This window comes from Phyllostomus discolor, chromosome 14 (assembly GCF_004126475.2).
Source record: "Phyllostomus discolor isolate MPI-MPIP mPhyDis1 chromosome 14, mPhyDis1.pri.v3, whole genome shotgun sequence".
NCBI classification, from domain to species: Eukaryota; Metazoa; Chordata; class Mammalia; order Chiroptera; family Phyllostomidae; genus Phyllostomus; species Phyllostomus discolor.
Genome location: NC_040916.2, coordinates 35,982,540 through 36,000,122, shown reverse-complemented (window position 1 = coordinate 36,000,122; position 17,583 = coordinate 35,982,540). Strand labels below are relative to the sequence as shown.

Here is a 17,583-nt window from a genome sequence, read left to right as displayed (position 1 = left end):
CTTTGGATGAGGGTTGGTGCGGGGATTCCCAATAAAAGCGCACAAACGGCACGGGAATTTCTGTTGGGACTTTCACACGGGCGAAACCCGGGGTCCCCGCCCAAGTGTAGGACGCATTACTTGCCGGGGTCTACTGAGCTATGTCCATGGCATGGCAACAAACCAGAGCCTGGGTCCCGGCCACGCTTCACATCTGTGGTCTGTAAGACCCACCGTGGCTAGGACATTAGCGATCCCTTTCTGCCATCGCTGACCCCGTCGCTGGTCCTTGCGCCGTGACGCGCAAATTTCTGTGGGCTTGACAGTTGCCCCGTTGCTATGTTGTTGGCCAAGGGCCACTTGAAATTGCTGGCAGATACTACCTGAAAGGTAAGCGTGTAGTTCCAACATAAAATTTCCGTGCTGCCTTTCCCACTAGAAGCCAGTTTTAGCGCTCACGGGTCGTTCTGTGTTCGGGGCTTAGGACTTCCATCAAGATGAGTCAACCCCCAAAACAAACCAGTGCAACCTATGAATCTCCTAAAATTTCCTGTTGCGGTTCCACACAAAAAGAGAAGTTCTACTCAAATTTGCCTTTCAGTTCTAGTATCACTTGAAAATTAGTACCCCCCCCCCCCAGGAAAGCCTGAGACTGATAGCCTTTTTGATTCATAATCCTGGAGACCACTGTGGAGTTGACTCTACATTACGTTTCCTCCTAATAGCCCCGCAGATCCTCGTCACCGTACAGTCCAGGGAGGGGAACTCTTGCGGCCCCCAAGACCTTTCCCTGTGATTAAAAATGATTTCCCTGATAGAATACAGTATAAGCTTCCAACAGAAAGGTCTGTATGGCAATGGTTCCACAATTAGGAAGGTTTCGTAAAGAGCCACCTTAAACGGCCGCAACCCCCACGACTTAATACCAGTTTTTCAACGTTTAAAAAGACTCCTCCCGTTCATTCCTCAGTGGCTGTCAGAATAAGAAGGACTGCTTTCCCATAAGCAATAGTTACGGGGGGGGGGGGCAAGAAAAAAGGAAAGGAAACCAATATTTATTGAGTGCCTATTTGCCAGGTATGGCTAGGTGCTTTCACGAGCACCTGGCGAGGCAGGTAATGTCACCCCGGTTTTTTACGGACGAGGAAACGGGCTCAGAGAAATGAACATTTTCCCCAAGTTTACATACTGAGTCGGTAGCTCTGTCTGAGCCCCAGATCCACCCCCGTCCTATCACGCATCACGCCGCCCGCGGCAGACGGTTTTCCTGCAGGATCGAGAGTCACCCCGACACCAGGGGGCGGGAGAGAGTAGCCGACCCGCGGTCGTCTCAACCTGCCGACTCTTCAGAAAGGAACAACTTTCACAGCCAAGGACTACGAATCGAACTCGACCAACCGATCCTGGTGACTAGAAAACGGCTGGACGCCGATCACGGCAGGACTGTTGGGAAAGTTCTTAGCATGAATAGAAGAGAAATGTGTATTTCCTACATGATCCACTCAGGGAAAAATGCATGGCAAATGAACCAGCCTATGTCCAATTCGGTAATAAATGCCAGTGAGCTCCCAGTGCCAGGAAATTTCAGCCTGAATTAGAGTCACCCTTGTGCTTAAAGTTTCCTCTTTGATGTCTAGGAAGGGTTCTAAGGCAAAGGCAAAGGAAAAGGCAAAATAAATGAACAAAATGGCTGCCAACACTGAACGCCTCCCCCTCCCCACCCCCACCCCGAACGGGTGCCTTTCCTATTTCCACTGGACTCGCACTGCCACCTACCGGCAATGCTTGGGGACTACAGGCAGATCGGTGGCGTTTGGAAGTTTTTTTCCCCTATCTATGAATGAAATTCCACCGTTATTTTATCTTAAAAGGGAAGCGAGGGGAGAACATGTTTGGCAATCACAGAAGACTGCCCTGGGTGTATACAGTATCTAAGGAATTTCCTCAATGTAATAGGTGCTGCCCCTTACTAGAGTGAGTCTAGTGGCAGGAAGACAAAAACCTGGAAATTTTCCTGGATCTAAAAGGGGGAGAGCAGTTTCACTGAATAACTTTTTTTTTTTTTTCATCTGGAGTTTCTTTTACAACCCGCACATTTCCCACGATCTGCAGGAAACCTCCATGGCTGCAACAGACGGAGCTCTCAGAAATTAGAACCAGGAACGTCCTCTGTGGTGTATTTTTCACACTGCTCTCTCTATTGCTTTCCCGCGTGTAACTGCTCTGCAAAAATACAAGGTCCTGGGTCAGATCAGACCATGAACTCCTTGCAGACAGTGGCTGCCCGTCCTCCACGTGGGGCCCTGAGAATATCGGGTATTCGACTGGTGCACTGAATTGAACTGAAGGAGTCGATGTTGGTATCGATATCACTTTTATAATAAAAATTATTTATTGGCTGTTCCAAGGGGAAACTGTCCCACTCCCAGCAGGCCATCCTCCCCTCTGATGCTCAGTGAGCCAGGGATTTGTTCAAATGCAGAGTGTGCCACCCTCTCGGTTCTGCCTCAACCTTGCACTGCTACCCGCCTCAGCTGAGGGAGCTGGATGGACGAGTAGTCCCGGGTGGACACGCCGTCCAAGGTGCAGTCCCCCCCTCCCTTGAAAACATCGCCCCCGACACCACCCAACACAGTCCCTCCAGCGTCGATCGGTGGGCGCTGAGCCCCACTCCTGTGGCCCGTCTCCACCCCAGGGCTGCAGGTAGGAGAGAGATTTAAGTCTTTTTGTCACTGAAGCTAATTTTGAGAGTGATGCCTGGGAGTAGGGAGGCGTTAGTTTGTTCAATGGACCATGGAAACCCCTCCCGACCCGTTCCCAACCTTAGTCTCTGCACCGGGTTGTCTGGGGGGCTGGAGGTGGGTCACCGCCGTGAGAGAAATCGGGGAGGCCGGCCCTAGAAAACAAAAAAGATTTACAGTGTGGTTGGTGAGAGCAATTGCCCGGCCTCTCTGCCTCCAGCCACCCTAGCACTTCAAATGCTGACACCCACCCTCCGCCATCCAACCCCCAATCTTTCCACTTCTTCATCCTAAAAGGCAAAGAGAAAGAGCCCCCCTGTCTCATTCTGGCCTCTGCTGAGAGAACCCCCAGGCCACCGGATGGCCCGTGTGCGCGTGCGCGGGCCAGAGGCAGAGCAACACAGCGGAAGGGCTGTCCCTGGAGGGGGGAGCAGCGGCTGCAGCCCCCTTTCCCGTCTCCTCCTCTGTGCACCCCGCGTGCTATTCCCGTTGCTTCTGGCCAGACTCAGGAAGGACCATCTCCGGCTGGTCCTCTCACTTTAAGGAAACCGCAGGTCTCAAACTAGAAAAAGCTCTATTTTACTCAAATCGAAACACTTGGCTGTAAGAGTTCTTTTTAAACCAAACAAGGAGACAAGAAGACACTGCCCTGGACAGTGACACTGAAAACCAAATATCCTGAAGGGTCCCCAGAGTAACGCCAAGCCCGGCCTGCGGCCCTATACCCTCCGACCCCTATGCTAGGGAGTCCCCTGCCTCCAGGGGCGTGGGAAGTTCCCTGGTTCAGAGACATCGATCTTCTCACCTTCGTGACCCTTTCCTCTCGTCACCATCTCGCCAGGCTCCCTCCCCCAGGAGTCAAGGGTCACAGCCATGTCCAAGGCTCTGGCCACATGTCCATCCTGTTGGCTCTGTTCCTGACCCAGAAAGCTCTAAGTGTGCACAGACCCCAGCCCCAGCCCCGGCTCGCTGGGGAAAGGCGGCCCACAAGGTGCTCCGTGCGGTGCTGACTGGCCCCCAGCCCCGCTCCCTCCGGGCGTCCAGCAGCCCGTCACGACTCGGGTCGGGGTGAGGGGGCAGGACGGAGGTAGCTGTCGGACGTGATGATGTCGCTGGTGAGCTGCTGCTCCAGCAGCTCCGAGGTCTCCTCCGCTATCTGGCCCGGGATTCGGAAGTCCACGGCGGCCGGCTCCTGCTTGGGGCTGGGGAGGGGCCGGGAAGCCCAGGACTCGGTGGAACAGCCAGTCCCCTGAAGGAACTGCAGGAAGTTCTCCTCGATGGAGCCCTCCCGGCTGGGCAGCCTCAGCTCCTCCTCCGGGGCCTGCTTGAAGAAGCAGACAAACTGCTTGCTGAGCTCCCCCCGGATCTGCCTATTGAGGCAGCCGTAGAAGAAAGGGTTGGAGGTGAAGCAGAAGTAGCCGATCCACGTCACCACGTTCTCCACCTGCCTGGTCGAGATGGGCTGAGCGCTCAGGGCCACGTAGAGGTGGAAAGAAAAGTAGGGCAACCAACAGAGCAGGAACTGTCCCCCCACGGCCAGGAGGACCACGGCCGCCTTCCCGCCCCCAAACGTCCGGTGCGGGGTGGTCTGGTGGGCCCCCGAGCTGGTGACCATGGTGGAGCGGCTGCTGAGAGACTCGGAGCGCTGCCGGGGCGTCTCCATCCACGTGGGCAGCGGCCCGTGCTGCATGGCAGCCACGCGGGCCACGCGGAACATGCTGCAGTAGACCACCAGGATGAGGAGCAGGGGCAACAGGAAGTAGAGGACGGCAAAGACCACCACGAAAAGCTGGCAGTAGGCACTGCGGCTCCATTGGAGTGAGCAACCTGGGGGCATGCTGGGAGCTCCCTCCTCCCGGGAGACCCTTCCCAGCACGGGCACGGAAGCCACGGCCAAGGCCTTCACCCACACGCCCACCAGCACGGAGGTCACCAGCCCCAGCGTCATGCGCACCTCGTAGCGCATGGGGTGGACCACGTAGTAATAGCGCTCCACGTTGATGGCGGACACCGAGAGAATGGCCAGGCTGACGAAGCAGACGCTCAGGAACAAGTAGAGGCGGCAGGCGACCTCTCCAAAGAGGTCATGGTCAAAGAGGGCGGAGCTGGAGAGCATGGCCAGGGGCATGAGGGTCAGGGCGGCCAGCAGGTCCACCAGGCAGAGGTGGAAGACAAAGACAAATTTCCGGAGCGCGGGTGTCTTGGCGATGACGGCCATCACGGCGGCGTTGCCGGCCACGGCGGTCAGGTCCAGCAGGAGCATGAAGAAGAGGGCCACGGATTCCGAAGCCACGTCCCGCAGCTCCGCCTCGGGGACCCCACTGGCAGTGGACGGGCCGGGGGTGTGAGGGGCCCTCCCCAGCGCGGAAGAGTTCCCTGACGGCTGGGGGACGGGCGAGGACTCCATGGGGCCGGAAGAGGACGCCCAGGGCACCTCCCGTCACAGGCCCATCCCCCATCCTAGTCCGGTGATCCTGGGGTGGCCAGCCCAGGCCCAGGCTTCCCGGTGCTGGGGGGCGGGCGCCTCCCGCCGGAGTCCCACGGGCGGGCTCTTGTGGGCAGCCTTGGAGGCTGGGTCGCTGGTCCGCAGCGCCCGGCCGGAAACCGAGGGCTCAGGAGCGCATCTCTCTGAGGGGAGGTGGCTCGGGGTGGGCCCTGGTGACCGTGGCGACGTCGGAGACAGACGTGGCGAGAGACGTAGGAGCCTCGGACGCTCCCCACCCCACCTGCCCGCTGGCCTCGGGCTCCTTCCTCACCGCGTCCTCTCCTCCAGGGCCCCACCCGTCGCCCCTTTGGAGGGCGGTGGCTCAGCGCGTCTGAATCCTCTGCTCTCCTCTCCCAGGGTCCATCCAGCTGAGCTCCAGACGAGGCCCCCGTTGGAAAGTTTTGGTGTGAATTTCCTGACTTCTTGTCTCCCCCGGAGGGGGGCGCTGTTGAGGAAGAGCGCGAGGCCTGGCTTCCAGTCAGTCCCAGGGCTGGGGCTACGCACTCTCACTGGGGGACCCTTCGGAACTCCGGTGTCCTCATACAGGCATCTGCAAAATGGAGGGAATGATACCTGCTTCACAACCGTGTTCCCGGGATCCTGGGAGACTCACGAACAAGAACACGAATCATAAGCAGCGACATGATGCCGCGCCAGGCCCTGTTCTAAGCACTCTGCGCACTAACTCATTTCAGTGCGCACGCAACCCTGACAGGCGGGTGTGATTCTTATTCCCGTTTCGCATTCGCTGAAACGGAGGCCTAGAGGGGGTGAGTAATTTACCAAAGGTCACAGGGCTAGTAAGACGCGATGTTGGGGTACCCCCCCAGGCAGCCCGGCTCCAGGGCCGGCACGGCAGCCCACGTGCCTTGCCGAGTTCAGGGGTGCCCCAGACAGCGGCTGGGATGTGTTCTCGACATTCAGTGAGTAGTTGTTGAACCATCTCTGAAAGTGTCTCTCGCTGCTCTGGGGCCACCACTGGGAAGAGGTCCCTTCAGGAGGGGACAGACTGTGCTTCGGTCTGCTCTGACGACTCCGCCCTCGAGACAAAGAGCTGACACTTGGGGGGGGGGGCGGTGTTGAGAAGGGACAGCCAAACAAAGCATCCCAGCTGCAGCCTCCACTGCTGCCCAAGCTGGACGGGCAGAAGTCACTAGAAAGCTGCCCTTGTCCACCCACTCACTAACTTCTCCAGGGTCCTGTGTCCCTGCAGGTGGGAGGGGAGCCGTTCCTAACCTCTCCCCCCCACCCCACCCAGGGCCACAGATCTCTGGTCACTGGAGGTGACCACCAGAAGACCCCTGGCCCAAAGCCCCCTTGTTCTGGGACAATTCCCACACCACGGAACAGGGAGGAGGAGCAGGCATGCGTGCACAGCGGGGTGGGCGTGAGAGTGGGCAGACGCCCGTGATCATGAATGTGGGTGAGCGTGAAGCGGGGAGGAGACGGGGAGAAACTGGGGGGGGGGGGGGGGGGAGTCTGGGGTGTCAGCGTCCCTCCGGGCTCCGGATCCAATGACAGGTCAGATCTGTTTCCTGGGCCTCGTTACCCACGCTGAGTTTGCTTACAGTGGAAACGAGTTGCCCGATGTAATTTTCAATTTAGTTCATCTCCAGGTACCATTCCTGCCATCCAGAGCCCCTCAGCACACGGCGCTAAGGTGTGCAACTGAGAGGCAAGCTGGGGACGTGCTGCCTTGGATGGACTTTCTATAGCCAAGTCACCAGGGTCCCGGTTTCCTCATCTGTGAAAAGGGAGGGGTGCGCTGGATCACCTCCAAGATTCCCACCTACCATAACATTCGAGGACCCGGTGAGCTCCTGGGCTCCAGGGTGTCTGACATGGGGGCTCGCTCGGTTTGAAAACCCACCATTTCTCTGACTGCAGTAAAGAGGACCACGTGGGGCAGAGGGGTCCCAGCCCCCCTCGGCAGTCACAGCCAAAATCACCCTAGCTCGGGGGCCTCACCGCCAACCTCGCCCTAATGTAGCTTCCAGCGCGGCAGTGGGCGCTCGGGGCCAGGCGGTGGACTGAGTCAAACTCGATGCGCCCGTGGAGCCGCCGCCGCCCACCGGCGCTCGCTCCGAGAACACTCCGCCAGCCGGCTGCGGGCCGGCTTCCCTCCCGGGAAGGGCGGCCTGGGCTCCCGGGGGAGGCGGCCCTAACTTCGGACCACTGCCCGGAGACAGGCCGCTCCCCAGGGATGGCGGGAAGCTCATCACACAGCCAAAATGGCCCCACAGACCCCGAGGCTGCAGGGACGGCGGTGAGATGTCCCTGAAGTGGGGGCCGCAGCTTCTCCTAAGACAGTCTTCCCCGGGGTGGGGGGGGGGTGCCAACAGGGACGCCAGGAGAGGCACCCTTGCCCCTCCCCGTCCGTGTCCTGCCTTCGCGGGCCCCTGGCCCTGGGAGAGGCCCTGGGGGCCCAAGGAGCCGAGGCCCATCGGGTCTGCGGGGACACGGAGAGTCTGCCGGCAGGGCGGGCAGGGTCCCAGGCCGAGACAGGGCTGCCACCCGGAGGGGGCAGGCAGGCAGGTGCTGGGCAGCTGTGACGGCCGCAGATGGGAAAGCCTCAGACATTTCTCTTCTCCACGGCTCCCTCCGTCTCGCCACGGTCTCCACGCTGACTCCTCAGTTCCAGGATCCCAGTTTCTCCCCCAGCCCCTGCACTGGCAGGCCTGCCCCTGGCACGCCCTCACCCTCCAGCCCGGCTTGGTGTCCGAGGGAGGCCCCGGGGCCTCAGGCCTCCCCCAGCTCACATCATCACGCCTTCTCAGACGCTCTGGTCCGCTGCTTTCTTCCCACCCGCCCCCCTACCCTCACCTCAAGACCTCTGAGTACCTGGAGGAGGTTTCGCCACCCCTGGGCCGGGGTCTGGGCCTCCGGCAGGGACACGGTCAAGTTACAGACGCCCTCATCTCTGGGGGCAGGATGCACGTCAGTGCCCAGCCCAAGGCCACGGAGGCTCCCATAGGCTTCCCATGCACCTGTCTCCCGGTCACAGAGCTGCCGTCCCCGGGCCCCAGCCCAGCCTTCCGTCAGACAGGCGCCTGCCCCTCCTAAGCCCGGGGAGGGTTCCGGGCTCTGCAACGCTTCTCCCCAGCAGTGGCCCCCGCCCAGGACACACAGTGGCCCATCGGCCTGGATGCCCAGGGACCCATTCCCAGGAGGCGGGGGACCCATCGCTCTGACAGGGAACGAGATAGACAGAGAACCCTGCCTGCCTGCGGAACGTGGGTACTCCCGTTGGCAGATCAACCCCCCATCCCTAGGCTTCGGAGATGCCCACACCCCAAGGCTGCCTTCGGGACACCTGGGAGCCGTCCCTGGCATGAGGTAGGGTGGGCTGGTCCCCAGGACACCGCCCTTTCGGAGGGCACCTCAGCCCCCAGCCCCGGCCCCAGCACGAGCCCCTGTTCCTGGCCTAGTCGGCAACTCCTACCTTTGCCGAGCAGCTCCAGGTCCCCATGTGATAGCTCCTCCCGGCTGATGCTTCTTCTCTGAGGCTGCTGAAGCCACTGCAGCAAGCACGAGAGGCAGCCGGCAGAGCGGGATGCTCGGAGAGCTTCTGGGTCCTAACGGCCTCCCACTTCCCACCCAGCCCCTCAGAGCCACTGCAGGCCCCCCCACCTCACCTCTGCAGGCCCCCCAGGCGAGGCACCCAGAGCAGGCCCTGCCCTTCCCACCTTCCTCAGGCAGCCAAGTGGGGCCACATGATGGAAGGCAGGGGAGACCCTCCCAGTCACCCAGATGAAGAAAACGAGCGCTGGCATCAGACAGCCCAGGTCTAAGGCCCAGCGCTGGCGTTTTCTTGTTTTGTGACCTTGGGCAAGTCACTTCCTGTGTCTGGCCTGCGCTTCTTACCCGTTCAAAGGCACACAGGATAGCTGATCCCTGACGCTCCTGACAGCTCTGGGTTTGCATGGTTCCGGGCGACCTCAGAACCAAGGTGCTTTGTAGCAAGCCAGTCAGTGCAGACAGAGCCTGGGCCGGCCTGGCAGGGGCCAAGGCTCCAGGGGCAGGCCCAGGTCTGGCTCCCTTGGGTGCCAGCGCATGCGTATGGAGGGCAGGTTTCAGAGTGGTGGTCAGGTTCGAAGGTCGCTAAAGGCCCTGTCCGAGCCCTGCCCTTGCCCCTCAGAAGCACACTATTGTTGTTTTCTTAGCCTGTGTGTGTGCTCTGTGGGGAGCTGTGAGAGTTGATGGGAGTGAGGGGGGGATCCAACACCCCCGCTCCCTGAAGGCAGAGGGAGGTTCTCGGGAAGCCCCCGGTGGTCGCCGGGCTGGGCAGGGTCGGAGGGTTCTGTGATGAGCGCTGGGAGGGGAGAGGAGAGGAAGGGACATGGCCTCCCACTGGCCACGAAGAAAACAGCCCACACCCCGAGGCTCAGGGCTGACCCCCAGGACAGGAGCCTGACATCGCAGAGCCGAGAGGCACCCCACGGCCAAGGCGTCCATGCTTCTGAGGCCCTGTAGGGAGGGGAGAGGCTTCCCAAAGCCACCCTCGGCTGAGCCCTGAGACGTGCCCACCCGGGAACCCTTCTGTCTCCAGAACGGAAGAAAGGGAACGCTGGGACTACTTACCAGGCCCAACCCAAGGGCCATGGGAGCGATGCTCAGGGAACTCCAGATGGGGCGAGGTGGCTGCCCCAGGCCCTGGGCCAACAGCAGAGCCCGCGTCCACCCCAGGCCCACGCAGCCAGCTCCTCGACCCCCGGCTGCCCTTTCTCGAGCCCTTTCCACGCTGCCCTCAACCCTCACACCAGTGCTGGGAGCCAGCCACCACTCGCCTCCTTTTCCAGGTGAGGAGACAGGTGCCCCAGCGTACGTGACCTCCCCCAGGTCACACGGCGACGAGTGCCAGGGCCAGAACGTGACCCCGGGTGGGTCTGCCTGAAGCCAGAGCAGCTGCTCCTCCCCCGTGTGCCCACGGCCGCTCTGGGGGCCGACAGGAGTCTCTGGGCTGCGCTGACCTGGCCGCTGTATCCCGGGGGACAGCCCCCGACAAAGCTGGCTGTACCGAGCACAGGGAGGTCAAATCAAAAGGTCAGATTAAACCCTGTAGACAGCGAAGGGGTTCCCCTCCCATCCTGTGCTGCCCTGTTGGTGGCAGGATCGTCTTGCTGTCAATCAGACCCTCTGACCAGCACCAGCCGCCCTGCAGGGGCCCCGCCCAGATGGACACGCCCCTTCCAAGGGCCCCAGAGAACGAGAGTGGACTCAGGCCCCTCAGGACAGGATTAGAGGAGGAGCACCGGGCGGGTTGGGCACAAAACCTCCGCTCTATTCTAATCGAGCTCTCCTCTATTGGTTGGTGGTAAGGTCTGGCCTGTGGGCTGGCCATTTGCGCCTTGGTTTTTCTATCTATAAAATGGGCAGAAGCCTTTATTCCCCACCTAATCTCATAGGCATTGGGAGCCCGAAATACAAACACAGCCCTGGCGGAGCGAGTGGTCACCCTGGTGGCCAGTCTCCGGGTCCCCAGGCCCCTACCCGAGTGGGGGTTCAGGGAGGAAAAACTGTGCATCCTGGCCTGGGGGGCAGGTGATGCCCATGCTGGTGATTACGATAATGATGAAGATGATGAAGGTGATGATGATGGTGACGATACCAGTTATGGAGGACCCCATCTGGGGAGGCACTTCTTCTGCTGTATCTCATTAAATGATCTCAGTCGGGGTTCGGATAGCCGTGGATATCACATGCCCCCGCCCCACCCTGCCGGTCCTTCCTTTTACTTCCTTTCAGCGCGTAGCACAAGGGAGGAGGTGGGAGAGACCAAGGCGGGGAACCAGGGGTGCTGCCCTGCACCCCGTCAGAGATCCGAGGCCTGGGATTCATTCCCGGGAGCGGGCTCCCCCTACAGGTCCTGGGCAGTGGCGCCCCCTCCTCGGTCGGTGCTGGAGCCCTTGGTGCTGAGAGCTGATTTCTCCACACCCTGCCCACCCCTGCCCACCAGCACCTCTGTCCCCACCCGCAGTACCCCACTCTTTCCTGTCCCCTCAGATGAGACCGTGAAGTGGACCCAGCTCGCCGTTCGCTCACACACCCATGTATTCAGTAACTCTGTGCCGAACGCTCTCCCGGTGCCCACGGCCCCCTCCCCGCGGCCCCGCCCCCCTCCTCTGCTCTCCGCCTCTGTCGGAACCTGCTCTCGGGAAAGAGGCAGATGCCCCCGTGCGCACCGCGCAGCTTGCTGCGCGCTCTCTCCCAGGAATATTAACAATTTAACAGCGACGAGAGGGAGGACGCTGGATGCTGGGATTCCAGCAGCGACCAGGGGTGCCCCCGGGATCCCACATCGTAGACTGTCTGTTCAAGCCCTTACTCCCCAGCCGGGCCTCGCCCCCCAGGACCCCAACATCTGGTCCACCCTGCACCCACCTCCACCTTCATGGACCCCAACACTCCCCCATGGACAGCGGGCTCACAGCTGGGATCTCCCCCACGCAGCCCTGCGCCCAGCTGTCCAGGGCCCCTGAGCCTGCTCCCCAGGCCCCCACCTTGCTGCCCACCATCTGAGGGGGGGCAGGCTAAGGGACTGAGGGGGGAGAGGAGGAAAGCAGAGGTGAGCGCCTTTCCTTTCCCTTTATTCCCCCACAGTCTGGCCGGCACCCCCTGCCAGGAGCCCGGATCCAACGGTATATTCAGCCTGCAGCTGCCACTGGTCATGTGAGCCCATTGCTAGGTTACAGGGACCCAAAAATAAACCCTTCCCACCCAGATTAGAAACTGGGGGCCTCGGATGAACCAGGCTCAGAAGAGCGGCAGGGACACCCACTGTGCAGCCGCAGGCCCGGCCCGCTGAGGCCAAGGAGCCCTCCCCAGGCTGCCGGCCCCTGTCCACCAGCTGGGGCTCGGTGCAGGACCCCCAGAGAAGATGCCCAGACAGCTCGGGAGTCCTTGAGAACCCCGCAGTGGATGGATGGGTCTGCAGGCGGGGCGGAGTGGCCCTTCCTCACTGGCGGTCAGGAGCTGCTTGGACAATACCCTCTGTCCATCTTCCCATCCGACCTCCCCCATCGCCTGCCCTGCTGAACGCCCCGCCCCGCCCCCAGTGCACCGTGGACCATTTGCCCTGTGGCTTGCCAGGCATCTGTCCCAACTGTCCTCCTTCTGATGGAGAAGGGAGATCCCAGCAGTAAGCATGGTACCCGGCACTTTCACACGAGTGGTTTTATGACAGTCTTCTGAGTTCGTTTCAGTAACTCCATTTACAGATGTGGAAACTGAGGTTCAGAGAGGTTAAGTGACTTTCTCAGAGCCACACAGCTGAGCAGCTGGGACCCAATCCCAGAGCTGTATGGACTGAGTCTGGGGATGGGACAAGGAATAGGACAAGGAAGCACAGTGAAAGAAAAAGGGTCCCCAAAAGCCCTCCCCTGGAGCCTGAAAACTGGGCGTTTTGCCTGCTCCGAACTGGAGGTGCTGCTCCCTCTGCCACCCCCTCCTCGTTCTCTGAGCCAGACCCCAGCTTACTCAGGCCACGCGGCTCTTTCTCGGCTTCGGACCTGTCACCTTCTCTGGTCCAGGACCTCCGGGGGGCCGTTCCCAGTGCTCAGGGCTGGGGCAGGGCAGGGGGGTGTCGTGTACAAATCCCCACTGGGCATCACCCCTCCACTTCTGAACCTCGAAATGGAGTCAGAATGGCAGAGCTGCACGGGTCATAGGAGGTCAGGTATGTACATTCCAGGGGAACAGGCCCAGAGAGGGGAAGTGACTGGCCCCGGGCTGCACAGCTGGAGGGTGAAGGAGATGTGACCAGGGTCCAAGCCTCCGGATTCCTACACCCTTTTGCCTTTCACTAGGGATGCAGACAGTCAGGGTCCGTCACACCTGGCACTGAAGTCCCCCAGCAGTCCAAACCTGTCATCCCCCAGTGCCTGGTGTGCTTCTTTGACCCCCCACCTCTCCCAGGCCCTCCCAGCTGCCTGCTCTCCTCAGCAAAATGCTCCACCTTCTGGGAAGGTTCTGAGGAGACCGAGTCAGACTACCTGCGCACCTCCCCGAGCAGGTCCTTGCCGTCTGCTTCTGAGCACACTCCTCCAGTCTCCTGCAGCTGCGGAACACCCCTTCCCACCCCTGCAGCACCCAGCAGCCCGCACTGCAGGCTGCGGGTCAGTCGGGTCGAGATATGTTTATTGAGCAGCTACTACATGCAAAGCTCTGTATAGGGAATGAGAGAGAGGGATACATAGATGAAACAAATACAAACCTTGCCCTTTCGGTGCTTACAATCTAGAATGGAGACAGAGTGGGTTATGGTCTTCTAAGGAGGGTCAGAGTGCTGTGGAGAGTCAAAGGAAGAAGTGAACCCACTCCATCGGCAAATCTGGGAAGGCTTCATGAAGGAAGGAAGCATCCTGGGTCTTCAAGGAAGGGTACGGTTTTAGGTGGGGGTTTGAAGGAGTAGTCTAGATGGAAGGAGCAGGCCTCGCAAACACAGGGAGACGGGCAAGTGCACAGAATATCAGGGCACTGTGAGCTGCCGAGTTTGGCTGAAAAATAACCTGGGTGCAGGGAAGACTCGAGAACAGAGGGGCAGACCGGCTGGGCTGTGGAAGGCCGGGGAAGCCAGACTGAAGGGTCAGCCCAGTGAAGCGTTTCGAGCAGGGAAATGCAGGGCCACCGATGTGCCCCCCCTGTCTTTTGGGGAGTCAGCTGACAAGTCCTTACTGAACCCCCCAGTTCCAGAGTGAGGGGGTCAGCCTGAGGCTGGGCGTTTTCCGTGTCCTTCAGGCCCCGAGGGAGGAGAGGGAAACGTGTGGGTCATCGAGGAGGCAGGCCCTTGAACACACGTCAGAGGGACTCCGAGGAAAGGGGAGGCCGGTGATGAAGGGGCGTAGGGACCGAAGGCTACTTGCACTTCCCAGGAAGGGCCCTCAGAGGAGGGCCTCTGGGGGGGGCCCTCAGAGCACCGGTTCAAGCCCCCCAGAGTGGTCTGCACGTCCATGTTGTGGAGACAGGACAAGGCAGGGCAGTGATCCAAGGGCCTGGAAGTTCTGCTCTGTGAGTTCATGGTGTCGTAGGAAGTGGCCAGCCCCACCTGCTGGACACAGCACCCTGGACAGCCCAGCTGCACACGGGACACCAGCTCCTGCCGGGTCCTCGCTCTGGCCTGTGAGCAAAGCGGGGCTGGGCTTCCCAACCAGCAGCACCCACTCTCTGACTCTCAGGAGGACCCCTGTTCTACGTCTCTGGGACAGTCCCCCCAAAGTGACCTCAGCCCTGCCTGCCCCACTGAGCCATGGGGCAGCCTGGCCCCTCCTTCTGCAGCCTGGACACCGCCAGGCACAGGGATCTGGGCCTGGTGGCCCCCTTCCCAGATATTCTCCTTCCCCCCCAAGTCCTCTCCCTGCACTCCTGACCCACCTAAAAACGGGACCCCTCCCATTCAACTCTCATGTCCCTTGTGTCTCAGGGAGAGCCAGATCCCCAGATCCAGGGCCCCTCAAGGATGATGTGGCTTGTGAGTGGTCCCGAGGAGGCTGGGGAGCCCTTGCCCATGAACCTGAGGACTGTGTTGGGGAATGGTGAATGAAGGCTTGGTCTCTCACAGAGCCTGGAAGGACAGCCCTGGAGGGTCTAAACAAGTCCTGCCCTGGGGCCCGAGTCCCTGGATGGTGAGGGCCAGGGCGAGAAAGAGGAACCAACCATCCGCTCCATTTCGGGGCCCATAGGTTGCTCTGACAGCCACCGGCCACAAGAGGGCAGTGTTGGCCAAAGAGCTGCAGAGAGTCAACTGCAGTCTCGGGGAGATCCTTCTCCCTTCCAACCCCCCAGGTGTTGTCCCTCCTGGGGGACTTGCTGCCCCCTGGGCCTCAACGTTTCACCTTTTGACCTCCCACAGTCTCTGCTGGGAAGGCCAGGCAAGGGTGTCAAGGCTCCCAGGAGAAAATCAGTCCTGCCCCTAGGAGGTGGTGATGAAGAGACAGGCGGGCGAGGGCTGAGCCGAGTTCAGAGGCCACACCCATCTAAGTGAGCAGGGCACCTGGGGCGCTTCTCCCAGCTTCTCGCAGACCCAGCTTCAAAGACGGACTTGGCCTTGGCCTTGGTCTGCAGACCCTCTCTAAGGTCCTCTGCAGCCTTGATTTTGAGCCTGAGTCAGCAGCTGCTGGAGTGGCTCCTTTCTCCGGGAACCTGCCGGCTTGAGAGATTCAGGCCAGGGTATGGGGAGGGGGCGTGAGTGCAGGAAGCAGCAGTGGGCACCCGGCTCTCCACAAACCAGGTCGTTCCTCTGGGAGTCACAGTCAGGACGAAATCCAGCCTGAGCACGGGCAAGGGGCCCTCAGGGCTGGGAGGTTTTGGACCTGTCAGCTTCTCTGGTCCAGGACCTCCGTGGGGCCATTCCTAGTGCTCAGGGCTAGGGCAGGGAAGGGAAGGGGGGTGTCATGTACAAATCCCCACTGGGCATCACCCTCCACTTCTGAACCTCGAAATGGAACCAGAATAACAGAGCTGCAAGGGTCATAGGAGGTCAGATATGTACATTCCAGGGGAACAGGCCCAGAGAGGGGAAGTGACTGGCCCCGGGCTGCACAACTAGAGGGTGAAGGAGATGTGACCCCAGAAAGACCCCTCCTAGGGGCTCCATCTGATCGGCCTGTGTGCGACTTCATGAATGGTAGGAGGAGAGGAGGGAGGCTGGTGGCAGAATGTCTCCTCCAGGCCCAGGCTCCCCAAAAAGCCACAGGGCCAGGCTGGGCCGCCCTAAATCAGAGGCTGCAAAAAGCCCAGATCCCCTCCCTCAGGCCTTTCCTCTCCAGAGCCCCAACGGCCCCCGGCTCTTCTGCTGCCCCCTTTGCCCGGTTGCCACTTCCAGCTCCCTGCCCACACCCTCACCCCCCGCAAGCAGAGCCAGCATCCCTGTCCTGCCTTCCAGGCGGCGAGGGACTCCACCACGCCCCTCTCCCCTCCCCACGGGCTGCCCTCCGGTGCCCTTCCACCCCAGGCACTCTCTCCCAACTCCTGTAATTTCACACCAGGCCCTGAGCACCGTCTGCCGGCACCTCAGCTTCCCTGACGGGCATCTGGTCAGGCACCCAGGGCCTGACCCCACCCGGCACAGGGTGTGCCCTGGCCCTTGTCTCCCATCTCCTCTTTCTTCTTGGGTGGCCCTGATTCTCACTTTTTCTGTCTCCTCCCTCCTTTGCTCTTTCTCACCCGCTCACCTATCCTGTTCTCAGAGCCCTCCGGGGGGTCGCAGCCTCCTAGCCCCCTGGGCCCTGCTTCCCCGCCCCACTGTCTCTCTGCCTTAGTGTACCCTTTCCCTTCCCATCTCTCTCGCCACCCTCGCTTCCTCCTCTGCAGCGAGTACAGGGAGAACCTGATCCATCCCTCCTGGACCGAGGGTATAAATAGCAGAGGGAGGCTGGGCTGGGAGCCAGACTTGCTACCAGCCTCTTTCCTGCAGCCTGGGGCTGGGCCATCCAGGTCTGGTGAGGGGGAGGGTCCTGGGCAGGGCCTCGGGGGCAGGGGGTTAGAGGGTCGGGACTGGGGGCCATGGCACAGAATGATAGACCCAGGCAGAGAGAGGGGTGCAGCAGCAAGCTGGGGGTGCAGAGCTTCCCATGCAGGCCAGGTGCTTCCCACCAGCCTGCCCACCCCCATGTGAGATGGTTATGGAGCCCCCGCTTCTGCTGCCAGAGACAGAGCCCCTGCCTCAGAAGGCTCCCCGGGGCCGCCCTGTGGCCCTGCCCCTCCTCCCGGGCACAGATGCCTGGGCCCAGGTGGCTGCCAGCAGACAGCAGCTGGGGACTGAGTGGAAGCAGTGCCCTGAGGAAACAGGACGCGCGCTCAGCCCAGCCAGCTCCCAGGCCTCATTAGAGACCGGAAGGGGCATCGATCGGCCCTGAGCTCGTTGTCACAGCTGAGGAACAGCTGGCCAGTTTTTTCCAGGCCATTAGCTGCGCTGTGAAGTGGAGCGAGGGAGGGGCGTGCACAGGATCCACGCCCGTCTGTCTGGGGGGAGGCGGCTTGGCGGCTCTGGCACCGTGGGCTGTGCTTCTCCCCCGGGCTGCCCTGCACCGACCCCCTCGGGGTTCACACACGAAAGCTCAGCTCCTTCCAGCCTGGAGCCTGGGCAGCCAGACCCTGACTCCTGGCATACGGGCTGACCCCGACTGGGCCAGGCCCCCCTGGAGTCTTCTGTCTCTCTGGGAATGACAAGGACAGCAAAGAGGTTCAGGTTACCGGCACTGGTCTCAGATGAGACCGTAAAAGTCCAGCTCCTCCCCACCCCGCAGCAAGACGACACGCAAGGCAGCTGGCTCTGCTGGCCTGGGGCCCGCCGCTCTGCGTCCCTGGGCTCGGCTGGGTTTGGTTTCCTGTGGGTGGGGAGGTGGTAGGGGATGCTCTGACCCCTGGGGCATGGCTGCTGGG

General features: G+C 61.1%; 1 protein-coding gene across 1 annotated transcript; it reads right to left on the bottom strand.

Moving 5' to 3' along the window:
* Positions 1-1,736: 1,736 nt before the first annotated feature.
* On the bottom strand, positions 1,737-8,759 carry GPR61 (G protein-coupled receptor 61). The gene is made up of 3 exons (XM_028503176.2): positions 8,648-8,759; positions 3,526-5,755; positions 1,737-2,875 (listed from the first exon to the last, which is right to left on the bottom strand). Exon 2 carries the CDS (start codon positions 5,125-5,127, stop codon positions 3,772-3,774), a length of 1,356 nt encoding a protein of 451 aa, XP_028358977.1. The 5' UTR covers positions 5,128-5,755; positions 8,648-8,759; the 3' UTR covers positions 1,737-2,875; positions 3,526-3,771.
* Positions 8,760-17,583: the final 8,824 nt, after the last annotated feature.

What these genes read in the sequence shown, in the direction of transcription:
- GPR61 (XM_028503176.2), bottom strand. Translation starts at nt 5,127, where the DNA reads ATGGAGTCCTCGCCCGTCCCCCAGCCGTCAGGGAACTCTTCCGCGCTG.